This window comes from Poecile atricapillus, chromosome 8 (genome assembly GCF_030490865.1).
Source record: "Poecile atricapillus isolate bPoeAtr1 chromosome 8, bPoeAtr1.hap1, whole genome shotgun sequence".
Lineage (NCBI taxonomy): Eukaryota > Metazoa > Chordata > Aves > Passeriformes > Paridae > Poecile > Poecile atricapillus.
Genome location: NC_081256.1, coordinates 17,483,245 through 17,504,449, shown reverse-complemented (window position 1 = coordinate 17,504,449; position 21,205 = coordinate 17,483,245). Strand labels below are relative to the sequence as shown.

Sequence of the window (21,205 nt, the reverse complement as noted above, 5' to 3'; positions counted from 1 at the left end):
GAACATATTTAAATGCAGAGCCCCAAACCCGTGCAGTCTCACCTGGGCAGACCTCTGGGGCTGAATAAGCAGCTCCTGCCCTTCCAGAGCTGCCCTAGGCTCTAAGCAGTATCCACATCTGCATCTCTTGCTTGGCCACAGGACCACCAGGATGATGAGGGGCAGGGACAAAGGCAGGAGGAAGTGCTGGCTTCCTGGGACACAGCCACCCACAGGCTCATCCAGCCACCTTCTCACCAGAGACCTGCAAGGCCACAGCTGGGGAAGACATGACGTTTCATGTGTACAGCACAGGCTTTTCAGAGTCAATGCTGTGACAGAGACAGGAAGTAGGACTTGAAAGGAGGGGAAGGTCTGGGGGCTTGCAGACAGTTGTGCTCCTCCATCTCATTACCAGAGTCATTATTGCAGTTGTCTGTGGTAAGGCAGGGCTCAGCTGAGCAGCACTGCTGTTCAGACTTGCTACTGCACATGAGCTAAGTTCCTGGAGCTGCTACATACCAGCCCTGATGGAAACAGGGCACCAGCCTCCCTCCAGCTGCCCAAGCTCACCCATGGCCACAATACCACAACAGCATCATGGCTTTGCAAGAAGTCACAAGAGAAGGTGAATGTTCAAGTTTCAAAATCTTTATTAAAGCAGACAGCAGGTAATCCAGAACGCCACAAAAGAAGCTGAGTGTTCAAGCTTCAAAAATACTTTTTCCAAGCAAACAGCAGAATATCCAGAAACATCCAGAAACAGTTTAGCACCCCACAACAGTCAGATGCCAGCACTGAGTGAGGCATCCCAACATCCCAGTAGTCACGGCTGTGCTGCCTAGCCAGGAGACAAGCTGTCTTTTGTCTCTCTCTGCTGACTACAAAGCACAAGATTAAGTCTGACATCAAGATGCATGCAAACACCACCGTGAGGATTTCCAGACAGCAGCTCTTAGATGCCATCCAGGGAAATGTCACTAGGAAACACTTAAAACAGACAGGGCTGTAGGAAATTAGAGAGTTAAGAGAAGTTAAGGAAGAGCAACAAGTTGCACAAGCCTGGGCATCAGGTTTCTAGAGACTGATGAAAATCCAGCCCTCCAAGCTGGTGAGCACTGAGCTCAGTAACTAGGCTGGAGGCCAGTCCCTGCCCATTCCTTGTGGAGCTCCAGCTGAACGGTGTTCTTTCCCTCAAGGACTACTGCTGGGGCTCAGGTCACTCGCTCACATTAGATTTAAATGCCAGATCAAATTGCAGAGTTTAGGTTAAAACTAAGCTGCATGTTAGGTTCAAATGCCAGATCAAACTGTGAAGTACAGGGCTGGCAACAGCCACTGGGATCAAGCAGCACAGTTTAGCAGGTGTCACACATCAGCAGTGCTCAGCTTCAGGTCACACAGCAGAGCGGCACCATTAGAAAGCTGCCACTGATTTTCCTCTCTCCATGAAACACCCAAGGGGGCAAGACTGGAATTTCCAGCCAGAACTGGAGAGTGAGCAGCCCATGCACACACACCAGCACCCTCCCAGTGCCACAGCAGGTTAGCCTCTCAAAATGTTACATGCACCCATCCAGAGCAGTGACCAGAGCCCTCCGGACAGCTGTCAGCCCCAAGCCCTACATTCACCTTTAATTCCTCAGGTCTCTGTCACTAATTTGAAGGAAGTTTAGCACACCACAGAGCACACAGTCTAACTAGCCTAGTTTCCACTAAACACTCAAGCACCACTCCCGTGACTAGAGGCAGGAAGCCAATTCAAGACAGCATAGCTATTTGAAAAAGTTCAGCCTATGGAGAAGGAAGAGTCTAAGGATGTACTTAACAGACTGACGTTTATATCTGCATCACCACAGGAGAGTGAAAAAATAGGACTGCAGGAAATTAATCCATGTTAGATACTAACCATCAAGCTTCGCAGATGACCTTGCGTGATAAGCATAGAACAATTATGGGAAACACTGTCCCCGATAATTACGTACACCCATAGTGCAACATATGGAGGTCACTGCCTCCGATATAACACTGTGGTAGGCAAAAACTACCTTGTTCTTTACACATTATGGGAGACACTGCCCCCGATAATGTCAGTTAGGTTTCATGATACATAAGGTACTGGAAGTTTGCAGGAAGCTGCCATTTAAAAATCGTGCCAATGCCTAATCTGAGGTACAGGGAGTTTTTGTGTGTTGCCACAGGTGGAACTAGGGCTACACAGCAAGGCCCTCTGCTGGGACCAGGGCCAGGAAGGAAGCTGTGCTCCCTGGGAAAGCACATGGCATCCAGAAAGGGGAGCAGGAAGAAGTCTGAAGCCCACAGAGAGGCACAGACCCTGCAAGGAAGACACATTTCTAGTACTGGAATTTCCACCCAGGTTTTCAGTATTTCAAGGATTGCTTTGGAGCACAACCTGGAGACTCACTACCAGGTTTGCAAATTCAAGTTTCTTCCAGAGGGGTGTTTTTGCCACAGAAAGCTTAATTGCTAGTTTTCCAAAACTTTTTGAAGGGCTTATTTTGATTATTTTAAATGCAAAGTTCCAGTATCATGTTCGATTGTAATAGCAGATGCTGCTTTATTCAAAAACGACAGTATAACTGTCATAATTATGGAAGGCACTGCTTCCGATAATTATCTTCTATAAAAAAAACACACCATTTATAGTGAACACTGTCACTGATAAATAAATAAAGAAATAAATATCTATCTCAGTGCCAAACAAGAGCCAACCTGCAAAATGACATCAGTCAAACAGGGTTTGGCGAGCAAGATACTCGATTTCACACAAGGCCCCTGAGCAGCAAGGTCTGAAGTGCCAGTTTAAAGCCATTTCTCAATGCTGCAGGACTTGCTGAGGTGCCAGCTGAGAGTATCAAGGGGACATGGAATCATCTTTGGGTCATTTTTCCCTGGGTATTGATAACCTGCCTTGGCAGAAGCAAGATGTCACTGGGACCCTGCTGTTGAGTAAAGGCAGGCCGAGCACTTCAGAGCTTGCTGATAATCCAGCACTTGTGGGCTATTACTACATTGTTTAATTTTTGAACTGCAGCTCTCTGCAGCTTCCTGCCAGAGAAGGGATCCTCATTATCAGTGTTCAGAGGAATCCATTCCCTGTTCTGTTACTAGGTTTAGGTGGCCAACAATTAAAAGCCTGAGTAGATGAGGTACCTCCCCAGTCAAAGTACCAGTTCAGGAAACACCTGAGCTCTTAGTTTTTAAGTACACTGGAGGCAGGAAACCCCATAAGCAGCTGTACATGACCGGTTTGGACTGTGGTTAGGTGAGAGCCTGGTCAGAGAAGACTTCATGGTAATCTTAGTAACAAATTTAAAACTGCTTCCTGCGAATTTTTCAAGGTGAGATTTAAATTTTATGCTCAACTTTGGTCAAAAACGTTTTGTTGCCAGAATATCTACAGGAAAGTAATGCCATGTTAGCGAGTGGGTTTCACTTAGGTTTCAGGGGGTTTTGTTTAGGTTTCACAATATCTAAAGTACTGGAAGTCTGCAAGAAGCTGCCATTTAAAAATCATGCCAATGCCTAATCTGAGGTACAGGGAGTTAGTGTGTGTTGCTACAGGTGGAACTAGATCTACACAGCAAGGCCCTCTGCTGGGGCTGGGGCCAGAAAGGAAGCTGTGCTCCCGTGAGAGCACACAGCTCTCCTGTACCTTAGATGGGTAATCCAGGTGTTTGCTGTGTCTAGATTTCATTGTCTGTATTCCAGATATCGCCCACTAAAGCATTGGCAGCTCCTTTAATGGTCCAGGTCGCCAGGGCCAGCTGCTCTTTCAGCTCGTTCACATCCACACTGGTCTTGTTGACTGCCAGCTGCTCCAGGTTCTCCAGCAGACTCTGCAGGGTGTGGCTGCCTCTGCCGAAGAAGATGTGGCGGAAGGGAGTATCTTTCGGTGAGAGGTATGGGGAGAGGAAGTCGTATTCCACCTGAGTAGAGGCACAAATTTAGTGTTAGACTCCCACCTCCCAAGCTTTTCTTTCCTTATCTGCCCCAACACAAGCTGCTAACCTCTGATCCCCACTAAGCCCTTTCCCACAGCAGCTCAGCAAGGGCCAGACCCTCTCTCGTGAGCAAGCCATCATGTTGCCACTATGCAAGTGAAGAGACACCAGTCTGCACAGTGCCCATAGCCCCTTAGGGAAAGGCCCATCCCAGCCAGCACTCTCTTCCTTTGTGAAGGAAGAAAAACCAGTTGAAGATACCCACCTTCATCATCCTGTCATTCAGGGCTCTGCGGACAATCCTGTTTTCCCTGTCACTGTTTGCGATGTCTCTTCTCAGTGCATCTGCAGCTCGCTGGAAGTCTCCACGGGCAAAATACAGCCAGTTCAAGGTCAGCCCCAGTGCCTGCAAGGGAGGAGCTGTTAGCAAACCTGATTTTCTTCTTTTGCTGCTCTCTTAACAAAAGAAAATGTTGGGGTTTTTTTTGGGTTTTTTTTTGGCAGTTTAGCCAAGTAGCAGAACAAGCTCCTGGCAGGCTCTTCTGAGGTCACTCCCTACCCACAGTTTCTTGCAGATTTTCAGCAGACCTTTAAATGAGATGCAAAGCTGCACTATGCTGTGAATGATAACCAGAGAAGAAACTGTTCACATCCATTTCCTCAAGAGCTCATGACATCCAGATCAGCTAAATCTGTCTGCCACAGCTGCTCTGCCTGCACTGCTCCATAAGGAACATCAATTCTGTTCACACTTCACTACCGTTTTACATCTAAAGGGGAAAAGTGTCCACCCTGCTGTATCCACTGGCATGGGGCCTTATTAGCACATGGACCCATGATCATCAGGGATTTGGTGAACTCAGAGTCCTTCTAACCTTCACATGGGAATCGAAGTGCCAAAGCTTCTCCTGGAATGATAGCAATTCTTCACTGTATCTATCAAAGTCCAGGAAGAGCTCATGGTCATGGGTCAGCCTGAGAGCTATTTGTCCAGCAACTTCTGCAGCAGAAAGCATGAGAGGATACAACTTGTCAGTCTTCTCTTTCAGGTTAGCCAAAGTGTCCATAGTAGTGCCCAAAAGGAAATATTCATCATCCTCCTGCAAGAAAGAAGGTATTGAAGTTAGCCAAAAATGCTTTTCCAGTTAGACTTTTTTAATCTCCCACCATAGGTAACTTGTTACCTCCACAACATCCCATCTCCCTGTGCTGCTAAGCAGAAAAGACTCAAGTGGCAAAACTCCAAAGCACTGGGAAGGGAATGGAGCTCTTGTACGTCATCCCTGACAGCTTCCAGTGACCAGCAAAATGTTCTGCATGTTATTTAGACCCAAAGACAGACAGACCTTTATCCCCTCAGAGTTCACTGCAAAAATGCAGGGGGGCAAATCTCACCACTTGGTCTGATATGTGCTTGCAGCACCCTCCAACCCTTCCTGTCAGGATAACTCAAATGTTTTTGTGAAACTAGTCTGACACTAACATACCCCAAGCATTCCTAAGAGAGGCAGCTGCTATCACTATGGCTCCCAGCTGCACACCTGCAGTAACAGGACAGGCTACTGCACTGATGTTATCCCCAAGCTATAGCAGCAGGCTGGAACAGTTTGATGCAACTACTTGCTCTGGGCAATGATATTGCTTCCACAATGCCCTTTGCTTGCTCACCAGCAGGCTGTAGAACAGTCTTTTACTGATGCAGCAACAGCTTGACATCTTTCTATTGCTTTTAGCTTCTGATTCATTGACATGCTAGCCTCCAGAAAAGCAAGTGACCCTTCTCCCCAAAAACCTGCAAGTATTCAGTACTTTGGAACAGAGTCTGTAGGCCAGCCTTGTCCCAGGAGCAGTCTTGAGAGCAAGTACTGCCACAGCCACCAGGTCCAGAGGCTGCACCTCCTCCCTCTGAAAGGGTCTTGCCAGGACATTGAGCTTGGACAGAACCTTTTGCTCTGCCATCCTGGAGAGCAGATACCCTTACAGCAGTCTGCATGGAATGAGCACACCAGGCAAGCACACATTACTTACATCGTAGAAACCAAAGGAAACCACTGGAATTCCCGAGTAGGCCAGAAAAGGGAATGCTGCATTATCCAGATCAAGGGGAACACTGCAAAAGATAAGCACTGAGTAGTTACTAACTGGTTTGGACATCCTAGGAGAAAAGCTACAAGCCCTACAATTGAAGTTCTGAGCCAGCAGAGCTCTAGACAAGACTGAAGGAGTCCCAGCCAAATCCCTGGTCCTACTTGTCCATTCCCTGCCACTGGACAGGGAACAAGGTGCAAGGACAAGGACCTTAGTACAAGGCTGTTCCTGTCCTGCAGGAAGGTGTCTGGGCTGCCTCAGCCAGCTTGGGGCAACACAGTTAGTGCTGTACTGTTCAGGCTTGCCTGACCCCACTTCAGAAGGTAGAGCCCACCCCAGACAGCAGAATCCATATTGTTTGCTCCTTTATGGAGATCTGCTTTCCCAAAGAGATTGATGAGAATACTTACACTCGCTTTATCCAGTCAGAGCCAACTCTGCTATACAGGTATCTCGAATCATTCACGGGGTCCTTTACCTGCACAGAGATGACAGTCACTGCACTTGTTCTGACCTCTGCTTGGGCTTCCAGACCCATCCTGGAGCTTACACTGCTGTGCAGATGCCAGAGTCAGGTGTGCTCCCCTAGCACTTCTCCACACTGACACATCTGCCATTGAGCTGTGGCATTTGTTGTTTTTAGACTCTGCATGTGTGAACTTCAATTTCCAGAGCCCAGCTGATTTCAGACAGGGCCCTTCAGAACATCCCAGGTTTTTCTCCTAAATGGGTCTTTCTCCTCAGAAGGTGTCAAGTGGGCAAAGTGACCTGGCACAGCTCTGTCTGCTTTCAGTTCCTCCTTAAAACCAGAGTCACCTTGATCAGACCAAGGTCCTCCAACTCACCCTCTTCATAGTTGCCTCCAGCAATGAATACAGCAACGGGCTAGCAGAAATTTTCAAGTGTCTGGAGCCTGCAAAAATGAAAGGGCATTTGACATACTGGCACAATCAACCACTACTGCTAGAGCTGCCTGCTCCAGTTGTTCAAAGGACTTTCAACAGGCACAGGACAGTCTACTGGGATTTAGCAGAGCTGACTCCTCATGGCTTAGGCTGTATCAGCCTCCCAGCTTCAATGATAGGAGGAGAATAAATGGAGTCATGCCAGTCTTCAGCCAAACACCCCCCCCAGCCACCTCTGGCACAGCCCCATTCCTAGAGATTAAGGGACGTCTGTTCAAGCTATTCTAGTCCCATCCAATTTCAAGAAACTCAAAGAGTAGCAGGTTACCCAGGACTGCAGTATCCAAGTTGATGTAAGTGAAGGCTTTGGCATGCAGCGTGGTGGAGTACCCCTAGAACAAAACAAGTATTTTAATAATGAGCAGTAGCAGTCCAACACGAGAATGTGTTGGAACAACTGCACAGCCATCCTGCAGAACTCTATTAATAAATAACCATTACCTCCAACCACTCGGTAGCACCCACAGCTCCATACTCTCCCGCACTCCAGCTAGCAAAGATAATGCTGCGCCGTGGTTTGTAGTCATCTGTAAAGACAGAGAGAGACTGAGATGTCTGCCCTTCTCCCATGGAGATGCAGATTAGCACTGCGGGCCTGGGATGATGAATTGCCCACTCCTCAGACAGCACTGCTGCAGAGAAATGCGCACATTGCATGGACACTGTACCCTGCCCCCACATGCTGCAGAGCTGCGCAGGAGAACAATGCTGTCTGCATTTTCACTGTTTTGTTTAGCTGCCTAAGCCCAAAATTAACCCTGGAGACATGTGTGCTCACACTAATTGCCACCATGCAGTCCCCACTGCTCCAGCTGGTCAGACATTTCAGACACTTCCCACTTCAGGCCTGCCTGTCCAACAGACAGCTCAAGTTTAAAGTCTGTGTCCTGTGTTATCCAAGGACACTTGTATTTGAGCCACACCAGATATAGGCAGGCAGTCCCAGGGAAGCAAATGCTCACTGCAGACAAGTTGTATTGGACAAGTAATGGCCTCTCAGGAAGCTTTGTCAGATTCCCTACACCTTCTTAAGGACTGCTTTGAAATTGGGCTCTCCAGTGGTAACAGAGAGCTGGACCTGCATCTCCTCCCACCCTTGTGCTTTTGTTCACAAATATTTACCGTTTTTCACCATGTCCGAGATCACCTGGGCAAGCTCCAACAGGATGGCAGTGCCAACACCAGCCTTGGCTGCTCCTGGCCCCCAGGAGTCTCTCTGGGCTCCGATCACAACGTACCGATCTGTAAAGGAGACACCATCAAGACCTGAGCTGCAAGCTTCAGACTGCAAATACCACTTATGAGAAGAGCAGCTTTCAGCTTCTGTGCTAGGGAGAGAGTCTGCAGTCTGATCCCTGAATCTGGCACACTCAGTGCTTTCATTTAGCCTTTCCCTGGCAGCACAGTTCAGATTTCTCTTTGATCCTCAGGGGCAGGCCTTGGATCTGCTGAGAAAGAACTGTCATCTGTCTGGGAGCAGCTGTCACATTCCAATGACCACAGAAGAGGAAGGGTTCCTTTCAAGACTGAGCCACAATACAGCTCCTGTTACCTGGTTCTTCAAATCCCTTGATAACACCAAAGATGTTCAGAATCTTCCTATCCACCATAATGTTGTTCACAGTCAGTTTCACTGTCATGTTGCTGCTGCTGCTCACTGTCACCTTACATCCCACGATACCAGATGTCCACTCCTGAAGGCATTTTTCTCCATCCATTTTTCTGAGAGAAAAAGGAAGATCCTTTGAACTCATTATCCAGCTCTGACCTAATTTAGCTGTTGTGTGAAAAATGCACACCTGCAACTGCAGGTGCAACCTTGTTCAGGGCCTGCCTAGGAGAGAGTTTGCAGTTCTGTACCACTAATTATGCAGGGAGGGGTAGAATATAGAGGCCAAGAGGAATCCAACACTAGATTAAGTTGAATCTTTAATACATGAGACATGGACACAAGTGACTCTTCTCCAGCCAGTTCCAGAACATGCTCCCTGCTACACACAGCAGAGAGCAGCAGAGAGCTCTCTGTCTCACAGCATCTCACACCACCCTCACTCCTGCAAGAGGCCACAGCACCTCAGCCTGCAACACAGGAGAAACACCTACCCGAATAATTTGGCTGCTGTTTCTCTAGAGATAGTTTGAACAGGAATATGAGGTAGTCCAGAAGATTCCACTGGTGGGAACTGGGTGTGGTTGAAAGAAGGGAAGCCTGGGGTGAAAGGGTCTCCAGTTCCAAGGTGGGCCTGTGAGAAGCAAGAGAAGACCTCATCTCACCAGAATCCCACAGTTTTCATCTACACAAGGATGCTGCTGAGCCAGAGGCCTGCAGAACTGCCCCAGGCTGCAGCCCACAGCCAGAGGTTCTCCAATACAAACAGGGGAAGCAGTTACATACTCACATGTCCAAAGGGGACATATGAATCTGCCTTCTTGCCATTTGAGGGGTCCAGGTACATCAGGGCACCAACTGCTCCTTCCTTTCTGGCATTTGCAACCTGTAGCAAAGAGAAACAATAACTGCACATCTGCACTGCAAGCAAGGGGAGTCCAGGCAAGAACATGGAGTAACGGTGTGAAGGGTTGTGCTTCTCAGTGCCCAACTCCACAACAGATTATAACAGCTACCTGACCGGTACATAAGGCAGCTGAATCCCAGCAGCTCAGCCCTACTCCAGGCATGTCTAACATTCTTCTGAATAGTTAGGACACACCACAGTGTCTCAGTCTATGATTCTTTCAGCTCATACTTGCTCCTGGAGCAGCTTAAAATTTAATGTTATTTAATTTTGATTATGCTCCATCTGTTTTCCCAAGATGACGTTAAGTCTCAAGACAAGCAGCCACTGGAGGCTCATCTTCACATGGAAAATAGAGGCAGAGTGGACCAGCCAGGTCCCTTTATAACACACCTACAGCCCAGCTCTGGTATGCCACTGGTACAAACACTCTTGTAAGGCTAGACACCACTTCAAAAAGTGGGAAAGGGACTGAAGAACCAGTGATCACATTTTTTGGAAGCACTTTCCAGCACTGCCTCTGTCAGATGCCTGCAGACAGTCTGAGTCCAACTGCAAAGGGTCCTGTGCCACAGCCCGCCCAAAAGCACCCACTTGAGGGGCAGCTCTTGATCAGGTATGGAACAGGCTTGCATACAGAAACACTTGGATCCTTTAGGCTACTTGGTTCTATTCTCTATAGAGGGAACACTACAGCAGCATGCAAGGTGACCAGCTGCACACACAGTGCCAGTACTGCCATGTGGTCCAAGGGAACAGTCAGCAAGGGCCTAAATGGCACACTACAGCCAAACTTTGAAAGTACCTGGTTACAGCAGCAAGGGGTGTCCTGGAGGCAAGGCTGTCCTGCTTTTAGCAGCCTTATGGCTGTATCTAGTGACATTAGCCAGCTCTGCTCCCAGGCTGCCTCCCAGCCCCACCACTCCAGAGGCCTGGTTGTTCCAGCAAACTGCTTGAGGCCAAGAAGAATGGCACCATGAACAGCAACAAGCTTGGCTCAGCCTCAGTATCCAGACCTGCATGTGGAGCCTTAGTGCAAACAAGCAAGACCAGGCCTGCAGAACAATCCTACATACATGAGTTCTACAGACCTGAAGACAGACATATCTCTGTGCCTCAGAGTAGGAAGCATAGCTTCCTGTTGCCAAGTCTAGCCAGGCTTTGGGTCAGACACTGCTTACCTTCTCAGCAAGGGTTATTTTTCCAGCTCTGAAGATGATTATAGTTCCTTCCATTGGAATACCCACATTTCGGAGCTTCTGAAAATCCTCTTTCTGCCCGTAGTTCACATAGATGGGTTTGCCCTGCAACAGAAACACTGGTTATGAATGCAGCACTCCTAAGTCAGTAAGATACCTGAAACAGCTTACAGAGTCACTGTAAACAGTAGGGAGCTGAAGCTCACCAATGTAAACTGATCCAGTACAAGATGCCTGTTGGAGCAGCACTTCTGCCAAGGTTCCTGTCTGGATTCCAGCAGGGAAGTTTAAAGTTACTCCTGCATCTTGCTGCAGTAAGAATACTGTGTGGGCCCATTCCTCTCCCCACTCTGACCACCCCACTCAGCTCTCTTAACTGGGGAGGGCTTTATACACTCTGTATCTTCAAGGGACTTATTTTTCAAATGTACAAACACATTTCCAGGATCCTCCTGGAGTCACTTACAGTAACTGTGCCGCTCTTGCTGTATGCCACATATGCATCAGGGCTCTCCAACAACTCTTCTCGACCATTTTCTATAATGGACACTTGGTTGTTGCTACTGTTAAACATAGAGAGACAGCGTTATACTCTTTCACCCAAGAACTTAATTAGCTCAGTATTCTGAGTGTATTCAGTCTGTGCTCTAACAATTCTGATCAAGACAATGGAACCTGAAACAGGCAGACTCATCCCAGTACTTCCATGCAAGAGTCTCTGGAGTTGGTCAGAGACATTAATGAAGGCCGATTTCTAAGACAAGTAGTGGAAAGAATTTCTGCTTCCAAGTCACCTCCTAAAAGAAGCTAAGCAAACTCATTTCCCCTGACAAAAAGGGGCAAGCAAGACACGAAGGTGTGAGCTCTCAGACAACACAATGCCGGTTGACACCCTCCTGAGCTACTGGAGGAGCCACTGCCAGTTGTGCAACTCTGTCTGGGTGACAAGACAGAGTCACCCGTGCTAGCAGTTTTAGACACAGGAAATCTGCCTTTCAGCCAAGTTTTCACTCAAGTTTGTTTTGTCTCCACTTCCTAAGCATACTTGGAGGAAACAGCTGCCCTAGGAAACATCCAGAGTGTTACTACCAGACCCTCTGGATTTATAAAGCCTGAGAAGAGGCAGGAGCAGTTATTCCTTGGCTAGACTGAGGTTGACTTTGTAGAGTGGTAACTGGCTCACAATTTTCACATCATTTTCAGCAGGAATCACACATTTGCTCAGGACTCCAGGTACCCATGCTATACGGACGAGATGTGCATCTCTTCATTAACATACCTGCCTTTATCCTGCAGCCTAACGTAGTGCTCATCATTCCACACATCATCCAAACGGAAGCTGGTGAACTGGTCATGAATGCGTCTGGCATTGTTCTCATCTTCAGTCTTGCCAGCTTCAAAAGAATTCTTACCTTCTCTCTGCCTGTAGGCAACAGATACATGTGTAGCTTAGTCTACAGCACCAGGCTGCACTGCAGCGTGCAAAGCCATTTAAGCCCGAGTTTAAAACATGCCACCCTACATCACCTATAAGGCCCTTATTCTCCAAATAAGCTCAAGTTCTGTTCACAGGCTGCACCTCTCTCAAAGCTCTAGATAAACTTTCTGGAACTGTTACCTCAGGTTGTTCTCAAGACGTGAAGCTGACAGTTTAGCTGTCAACATGTTTCTGAGATCAGGCCAGTATAAGATACGTGGTCCAGGAACCTCTTCTTCCTCTGTTCCATCATCTGAGAAGTAAGATGCAGTAGGAGTCATCTCGCAGTTGCCACTTCCATCCAGACACCTGTTAACCCTCTGCATTCGTCCACGATAACTCAAGTAGCCTATCAGAAACCCTGTGGAAAGAATAGGTGTTTCTTTGTGCTGCAGAAGATGACTGAACCCCACCACACAAGCTTCACAGCTTAAGATGCATGCTCTCACCATTTTTGATGAGCTGGCTTACCCAAGGACAGATAGAAATATGCAGCCTGACATTTTGCCTGAGCTGGCATGTTTTAAGGGCACTGTAAATCTGATCCTGCACTTGGCAGCTCCTCCAGCACCACTTGGGAAGGAGAATGCTCACTTTAGGCCAGTGGCATTGTTAAAACCTTAAGAGACAAGTACCTAAGGCTTTACTCATCTGTTGACCCACATCTCTACAGATGTGTTAGGAGTTAATGGAGGGAAAACCAAAACTTTGACATGGACCAGTTTTCACTTCAGCTAAGTCACAGTTACACTATCAAACATCACAATTCTTTCTGCTAATGCTGTACCATAAGTTTGAGCTAGACATACTTGGTGACAAGAGGCTGTGGCCTGGATCCCAGTTGTTGAATTATGTCCCAAAACAATACAGATTCATATCAACAACCTCGGATTATGTTCAATTCCAGAGTCCACTTCATGAAGTTGTCTCCCTCACTTCCTTACCAATCAAAAGGAGGAGAACAGCTGCCATGATTATGAAGCAGAGGTTCTTGCCATTCCTCCGTGGAGGAGGCATGCTGGCATGCAGGTGGTCTGGTCTCCCAATTTCCCCTCCTTCCTCCTCATCAGCAGCCAGCTTCATCTCCACGTGGCTGTTGTCTCCATCCATTTGCCGGGCAATGCTGAAGCGTGTGTATGATGTTGGCTCGCCACCAAACTGTGGAAAGGCAGTCATGTGATGGAAGAGTTGGCTATGCCAGCCTACAGTCCCTGCACCTGTGCTCCAGCCCAAACTCTGCTGGTCCATCTGCAGCTGCTCCAGTGCAGTGAGCCTTTGGTCTATCAGCAAGTCAAGCTGGATGCTTTAAACATAGTTAAGACTCAGACACACTCAGGCTCTCCAGAATCTATTTAGATTCCATTTACCCTACACAAGTTTGGAGCCACACTGATCAGAGTCTAGCCTGGAGTCTGTTACAGATATGAAGCAGCCAATGGCATCGGCATTTCCCATGTGACCCCACGGCTGAGGCCGATTCAAGCAGAAACTCCTGGTCTCAATCAGCAGAGCACAGATCAGGCTTGAATGTGGACAATTTACACTTTGATGAAGACAGGAAAGGGGAAGCAACCGTCCATGGCTGTGCCTTTCAGCCACATCCACTTTGATGTAAATACTCTCATCCAACACCCAGATAATTTTGTATTAAACTCCCTTAAGGCTACCCTTAAATTACACTATTACACATATGGTAGTATTACAGAGCAGCCAGGTTGAAGAGAGATGACCCATGGGCATTATGCTACCTCATGAAAACTGAGGCTACATCTCTTGCACCGACCAACAACCGGCACTGTTTGACAGGTTTTTACCAGTGTCCAAGCAGAGCTTCCAGTCTGGAGCCCACTTTTCTAAACAGGTGCAAGGCACAGCCCAGCCCCCTGCAGAACAGCAGCCTGTGCACGAGGCAGCTGCTCAGATTAACTCAATTCCAGGCATAGCCAGGCACTGGCTGAACCACTCAGCTTCCATTAGAAACGCTGAAATTGCCTGCAGCTATGGTTGTGCTGGGGAGTAGAGTGAAACTGGCTAAAAGGCCAAAGGAATAGCTTTGGGAACAGCACTCTCCTCTGTACTGGAGAAGCAGCTGGTAACAAGCACCTAAGCCCTGTTACAACCTCAGCAGGTCATCCACAGTTCTCAGCAGCTCATCCACAGTTCTCAGCTCACTCTCAAACTGTGTGTCAGAGCTAGAAGTGAAGAGACCAGGTATCTGCTTGCCTGGACAAAAGAAACCAATGTTGTTTCAGACCCACAGCTCCACTCTGACCCACACCACCCACAGTGAAGTGGCTGCCTGCTCGTATTTTGGAAAGGGCAACACCGAAGTCTGTCCTAACACTCCCCCTGCTCAGCTGCTCCACAACTTGGCTTCCCTCACATGCCACTTGAGGAGGCATGTCCTAACACAGAAGACATGCTCCAACCCCACATATCCTCCATTCTTGTTCAGAGACCAAACCACCACACTTGCAGTCCTAGCCTCGGGCCATTTCACAATCCAACTTCTCTAGGACCTGCAGGCTTGGCTGAACAAGTTCAGAAGTATCTCCTCCTGCACATTTGTTTCAAGCACAGGTTGCTTTCAAAAGGTGGACTTTTGTTTGAATTCCCACCACCCAAGTAACAATAGAACACATGCTGATTGTCCCAGTAGACATTTGAACGGCTTCCTCAGCAGCACTTCCTTCTGCAACTTTGTTCAAGGTCTGCCCCCCCTTTCTTACCAGCTCTCAGAGATCCAAAACACGATAGCAGTTGATAACCCCACCAGCACCGAACAGCTTGAGCCACTTCCTTATCATGGCCAGCTATTTGCAGTGACATTTGGCTCACCACCCACACAGCAGCACCTAACACTGCTTTGGATTCATCATCTTCTCCAATACTGATAAGTAGTGATATTTTTTGAATAAATATAGCTCACTACTCATCAAGTATCTTTCATACACTTCCATCAACACAGCCACCTGTTGCACAGGATAGCTATACTCAATTCTATAATCCATGCATGTTCAAGTAGATAATGAACTACACATAAAAATATAAAAAGAATATTAGACAATCTCATACACAGATGTTATTGAACCTTTCTTCTGCAGTATCGTCAGCCCACCAAGAGACAAACAGCATCGGGGTCTTATGTCTTACCAAGTTAAAGATTGCTGCTCTGGCATGGTCCATTGCCTTCTGGACAAATGCAAACCAACTTCACCAAATCCCTAGAAGTTCAGAATATAACAAATCAGGTTAGGCTGCTCTCCCACCACCACATTACATATGGCTGAGGTCAGTTACTGCCACTGCTTGCCCGTGGATTTTCTGTACAAACTTCCACAAAAGTCACTACATTAGTGAACCTCCATCAACCTTGAACGCAACCTGAAAGTTCCCACGGCAATTGTAAGCTCCAATGAACACATCAACTCTTTCTGTTCAACTCTGGGCAGTGATAGGTGTATAAATGAGGAATACAGTCTCCAATGGCTAACTTCAGCCAAGGGTCTTATTAATGGTGGGAACATCTCCATTCAGGGAGTGCTGGCAAGAGGCATTTACTCAACTGTGACAATGGACTCCAGATATCTAAGGTGTCTGGGGTCTGTCTCAATGTCAGGAAGAGTCCAATTGGCAGAAGGAAGTGTCAGAAGCCCAAAAGGCAAAGCAGCACAAACTCCAACCCTGACCAAACACTTTTAACATGAACATCCCTCCTACATGGCTATGTTCTCTACAACTTTGCAAAGGCAATTTCTGTTTTGAAAAGTCCCTGAAAATCACTAAGTGCATCTCTCCAAAATAATTTCAGCAACTTTTAAAATTCTAAGTTCCGTTCTCTGTAAACGGCAAACATATCTGAAAGATGAATTGCAACTGATTTACTTCTCCATTTCTTCCTGAAAAGGGTCTGCAATTTAGTGAGTGACTAGACAGATGCCGAGGTTGGGAACAAGCAACCTGAGTATGCCCTCAAGCAGCGCTGCTAAGTAATGGCTCTGGTCTTCAGGTGTACGTGGATTAGCTCTACACTTGGGAGTCTGCAAGGTTCTATTCAGAGATCAAAGGTTAACAGTGGCCATTTCTTATTTCACCTTTTATTCAGTGCAAGAACACGTGGAGATGAAAAACCCGACAGATTTGAGAAGCCTTTCCCAAGTGACAACCTGAGGCCGCAGGCCCCCACCAGGGCAGGAGTGGACTGAGCATGTGGAGGGTCTGCTGAAAGGAAACCCGGGAAGGCGCAGGGAAGCACAAAGGGCCTGCGGGCATCGCACCTGGCAGGGATGCTGGCCGAGTACGCGATGCCTCCCCGAGGCCCTCCAGCAAGGCCCCAATCTTTCAGAAATAAGGCAAGGAGAAGAGAGAACAGCGAGCACGTTTGAGCAGCCGCACCGCGAGGCTGGGCGGCCCCGATATCGCTCACAGGGCCCAGCTGCGGACCGCCAGATAAGCGGTGCGGGCGATAGGCGGCCGGCGACGGGCACGTCTGAGCCGCGGGCGATGCGCGGGGCCGCGCTCCCCTCAAGGTCAGCGGGCACCGCCACATGCGGCGCGGCCGCGTGCCGCCGCCAGGGCCCCTGCGCCCGCCGCCGCTCCTCCGGCTCCGCGCCGCCTCCCCGCGTCCTGCCCTCCCTCCGTCCTGCCCTCCCTCCGTCCTGCCCTCCCCGCTCCCCGGCCTGCCGCTCCCGCCGCGGCCCCGTGCCCGCTCACCCGCAGCCGCTCCCCCGCCGCGTCGGGCTCGATCTGCGGCGCCCGTAGTGTCAACGCCTTTCGCGGCCGGCCCAGGCCCGGCCCACGCCGCCCGGAACGCCCCAATCTCCGAGATCGGCAGAGCCGGGCCCCGCCTCCCCGCTCCGCTCCGCCACTCGGCACACTGCAGTGGGCACGTCCCTCTCTCTGGGGCCGCGGGTCCGTGTGCCTGGCCGCGCTGCCCCCTCAGCTCAGGGTGGCTGCTCTGCGCCCTGCCTGGCCCTGCTGCCCAGAGGAACGCAGGGAAGCACAGAATCATAGAACAGACCTCCAAGATCATCCAGTCCAAACATCAACCCACTGTAACCCAGCACCAGATCCAGGCACCTTTTAAGCACTTCCAGGGATCATGAATACATCACCTCTCTAGGAAACTTACTCCAGTGCCTGACCACCCTAACAGTGAAAAAAATTTTTCTAATACCTAATCTGAATCTCCCATTTCAGCTAAAGGCCATTTCCTCTAATCCTCTCAGTGTAGGCATGATAGAAGAGACTGGTTCCCTCCTCGCTATGACCTGCTTCCTTTATAAAGAATGAAGCTGCATGCTTTATAATTTGCCTTTAGGTACGGTGGAGGAGCCACTTGCCAAGTGGCATGTGTTTCACTGGGTGCACACCAAATCCCAGCTTCCCCACAGGAAGGGCTGGAAGTGGGGCAGAGAGATGAGGTTAACAGCTCTTTGTGGGAAGGCATGCTTGTACCGCAGTAGGAGTGGGTCACAGATTCAGCATTCCCATCCTCTCAGCATTTTCAGGGATGAGGACAGGAAAAATGTTTTCCACCTTGGGTGGTGCAAACCAGACAGAGAACTTGCTCTGGCTTGGGAAGCTCTCAGCATCCTCAGGTCCCAGCAAGTCACACGTGCTCAGGGCTGCCTTTTTAGATCTGAATGGGCAGATATGCCTGAGGTGCCTTTCCTTGTGTTGCTATTTTATATTATATATTATTGCATGGCAGGTATTATGACTTCCAGCCCCTAACCACAAGAAGTATGGACAGCCCACATCAGGACACAGGCTGCCTGTGGCCCACTGTGAGAGAAGGTCACTGCTTCCAGCCTCAGTCCTTCAGCTCAGAGCATCCCTCAAAAGCATGTCACAACTCGGGAATGCTTCAAGGTTCGTGTGTGCACGTGTCCTGCAGTACTGTGCTCATTTGTTCTTTGCTCATTAGAAAAATTAATCAGTAGGCCGGGATTATTGCCTCAAATCCTCTCCCAGGAAAGAAGGATGGGAGCAGAAAGTTTGTAGTTTGGCAGAACACATGATTGCAAAGAGGATTATGTTTGGTGAAAAGCAATACATTCCTGTGCTGATAAAAGGGGGATTAACTAGACCTGAAATTCGGCATGGACGTCTGGAGACACGTCTGTAAAGCGTCTCTCAGGCCAGATGTGCTGGCAGACCTGCCAGCTCTGTTTACCAGAGGAGGTCTGAGCCACTGCCCAGGCTCTCTCTTCTCCAGGTTCATCCCTCACCAGCTGTGGTGATGCCAGTCATGGGAGGGAAAACTCTTGTCACTTGGCATGTGGCTGGCCCGTGGGACGTAGTGCTGGCTGGTGCCTTGGTGGAAGCCCAAGGTGCAAGAGGGTTCAGAACAAAGTTTAGATCAGTCCTGCAGGCTGGATGCTCTGATCATTTCTCATCAGGACAGCCTGGATGCAGCCTGCTGCTCAGCAAAGTGTAACCCGGGGAAAGCAGCTCTGCCCTGTATTTTATGTTCCTCCTGGGCTCCCCCCACCAAACCTTCCTTTACCTGTGCACACCGTGCCAGGCGCAGGGCAGCGATTCCACACTGCGGTCCTGCCAAAGGAGTGACACCTGCAGGAAAGCTCAGGTTCTGGACGTTCCCTGGAGCAATGCTGCAATGCAAGAAAGGAAGGCGGCAGTCGGATTTGTTTCTCCCCGTGGTCTCGGTTCGCTGTGCCTCCCTTCCGGCTATAGCAGGGGAGGTGCTGCGCCGCGCCAGCCCCGACCTGCCCTGGCAGAGACTCGCTGCAGGTGCTTTTCTCTCCCAATCACAACGTGCGTGTGCTGAGCAGTCAGTTCCCCATTTCTACACGTGCCAGGAAAAAGAGAAGAAAGCTGACATTCTAGAAACTCAGACATTTTTGCACCTCAGCTGGTGTTGAAAGTGAAATACCTTAAAATGAGGTTTCTTCAAAGGCCATGTTGTGTACCCGTGAGCAGTGGAGCACCCTTCACCTTGCAAGTGACTGGGACTTGGCTGGTTATCGGTGCTTGGTGGCTGGTGCCACCTCTCTCAGGGACACCTGCTGTTCACACAGCGGTGCCTCTACTACTGGTGATGCCGAGCCCAGGTGCTCAGACTGCCCAGCCCAACCAAAAATTTTTTGCTCTCCCAGAGAGCAAAAACTGGGAAATAGATGAAGAGGAAAGAGGATGTAGGATTGGTTACTGCTGACTTCTGATCTGTCTTCCCAGCATCAGGGTGTTCCTCCTCATTGTGGCTTGGCTTGGCTATTTTAGGAGATGTCCTTCTGTCTCCTGAACTCCTGGTGGGCTTGTGAGTCCTCTGACTCGACTCAAATGACTCCACATGCTTTTGTACAATATCTCATGATATGCCAGTGTCCTTCCTCTGGGATTAATGCTGAGAACATGAGATCAAAATGTGGGAAGGAAAACACAGTTTCACTTCAGTTTTGCAGCATGGGGGACCCTTATGTGACCAGTTGTGTAACCCATGTTAAAAGCAGCCAAAACACATGCAGCTCTGAGGTTAGCTGGTTAGAGAATGGTGCTAGAAATGTCTAGGTTGTGAGTTTGATCCCTACATAGGCCATTCACATAAGAGTTGGATTTGGTGATCCTTGTTGGTCCCTTCCAACTCAGAATACTCTCCTCTTTTCCAGCAGCTTATCATGAACAATGTTGTGAGGTGACTTGAGCACTTCTTTAGTAAGAAATACTGCAACTAACATGCCTCTTCAATCTGGAAGGGATGGAAGAGCTGAGGACCAAGTGCTGGAGTGTGGTGCTAAATTGGATCTGCTGTTGGGCTGTGGCCAAGGGTTGTGGGACATGCAGTGGTCTGTGGGGTCACAGGCACAGGGCTCCCACTGGCAGTGCACTCCATGGAACAGGGGCTGTGGGGTGTTCCAGGCACCCCAGGGTACAGGGCCAGAGAACCAACAGGCATCTGGGGACAAAAGAAAGACTTTGATCTTCTGCCCTGAACGGCAACTGCTTCCTCTGGATCCCAGCCACTCAGAGGAGTGGCAGTGCCAGCTCCTGCCTTCCTAGGAGCAGGTTTGAGGGATACACTGTGCTCCCTGGTCACCTCATGGGTTGTACCTCATGGGTGCAGTCAGCTATTACAGGTCCCAGGAAGCTGAGAAATCTAGTTTTATTTCACTGTCAGAATCATCCCTCTACTACGCTAACCTTCCAGGTTAAGGCTGGCAGGCATGGCTCCCAGGAGAGCCTGCCCTCTCAGCTCCTGTCTCACCAAGCCAAGACTGCAATAGCCAAGAATTTCACAACACCATGAGTACCCCCATCCTCCAGAAGACCATGTGTTTTGGCCTTTGCTGCTGCATTTCTCAATTGCCCTGACAAAAAGTGGGTGAAGTAGTTGGGTATGACCCTTTCAGGAAAAGCCATCATGCTGCCTTGGAGGATGTCATTCCATCCTGCCCTCTCCCAGCAATCCAGGTACACACAGCCATACTTGGGAGCTGTTGTTCCTTGGCCACAGCCCTCACAGGTGCTGCCATGCAGGCTGAGGAAGGACAGGGATTGTGACAGGCACTGGCATCTGGGAGAGGATCTGCTGCCTCTTGTCCTGTAGCAAAGAGGCTGTGCAGGAGGTGAGGAAAAAGGCACTTGAGAGGATGAAAACGCAGTGGGTAAAGCTGGCCATGGCTTTGTTGTCCCTTCAAAATAACAGACGTTTTTGCATCCTTCCTGGGGAAGCACCTGGGGCTGGCCTGGCTCTCCACATTTTCCACAGCTGGCCTGGTGCTTCAGCCAGTTAGCTGCAGAGGAGACAGAGCACCAAGTACCTGGAGGAGAGATGTGGGGCTGAGGACTGTGTGGGCTCTTGCTCCTATAAAGATGCTGAGCTGGGGTATCCCATGGACCACCCTCTCAAAGTTCTCTGGGATTTTTTTTTGCCCTCCTGCAATGTGGAGGCTCATCTCTCCGATCTCTCCCATCACACAAGAAGGGATGTGGATGCAGTGATGCTCATTACTGCTGCTCTGCTTGCCAGGGGTTGGCATGGAGGCCCAGCAGA

At 49.2% G+C, this 21,205-nt stretch overlaps 1 protein-coding gene across 1 annotated transcript; it reads right to left on the bottom strand.

Annotated features, from left to right (window-relative positions):
* Positions 1–614: 614 nt before the first annotated feature.
* TFRC (transferrin receptor) lies at positions 615–17,050 on the bottom strand. Its single transcript, XM_058843630.1, has 19 exons — positions 16,903–17,050; positions 15,343–15,413; positions 13,134–13,347; positions 12,331–12,550; positions 11,992–12,135; positions 11,179–11,275; positions 10,695–10,817; positions 9,397–9,492; positions 9,101–9,240; positions 8,550–8,719; positions 8,120–8,239; positions 7,439–7,524; positions 7,266–7,329; positions 6,878–6,945; positions 6,443–6,510; positions 5,973–6,054; positions 4,820–5,044; positions 4,210–4,350; positions 615–3,929 (listed from the first exon to the last, which is right to left on the bottom strand). Exons 2-19 carry the CDS (start codon positions 15,373–15,375, stop codon positions 3,687–3,689), a joined length of 2,334 nt encoding a protein of 777 aa, XP_058699613.1. The 5' UTR covers positions 15,376–15,413; positions 16,903–17,050; the 3' UTR covers positions 615–3,686.
* Positions 17,051–21,205: the final 4,155 nt, after the last annotated feature.

Bases quoted from the DNA above. Each gene is read 5' to 3' on its own strand.
- TFRC (XM_058843630.1), bottom strand. From the start codon at position 15,375: ATGGACCATGCCAGAGCAGCAATCTTTAACTTG. The intron at 7,525-8,119 runs GTAAATATTTGT...CTGTCTTTACAG, and splicing joins CTCGGACATGGTGAAAAACG to ATGACTACAAACCACGGCGC. The intron at 6,055-6,442 runs GTAAGTATTCTC...TATCTTTTGCAG, and splicing joins TCTGACTGGATAAAGCGAGT to TGTTCCCCTTGATCTGGATA.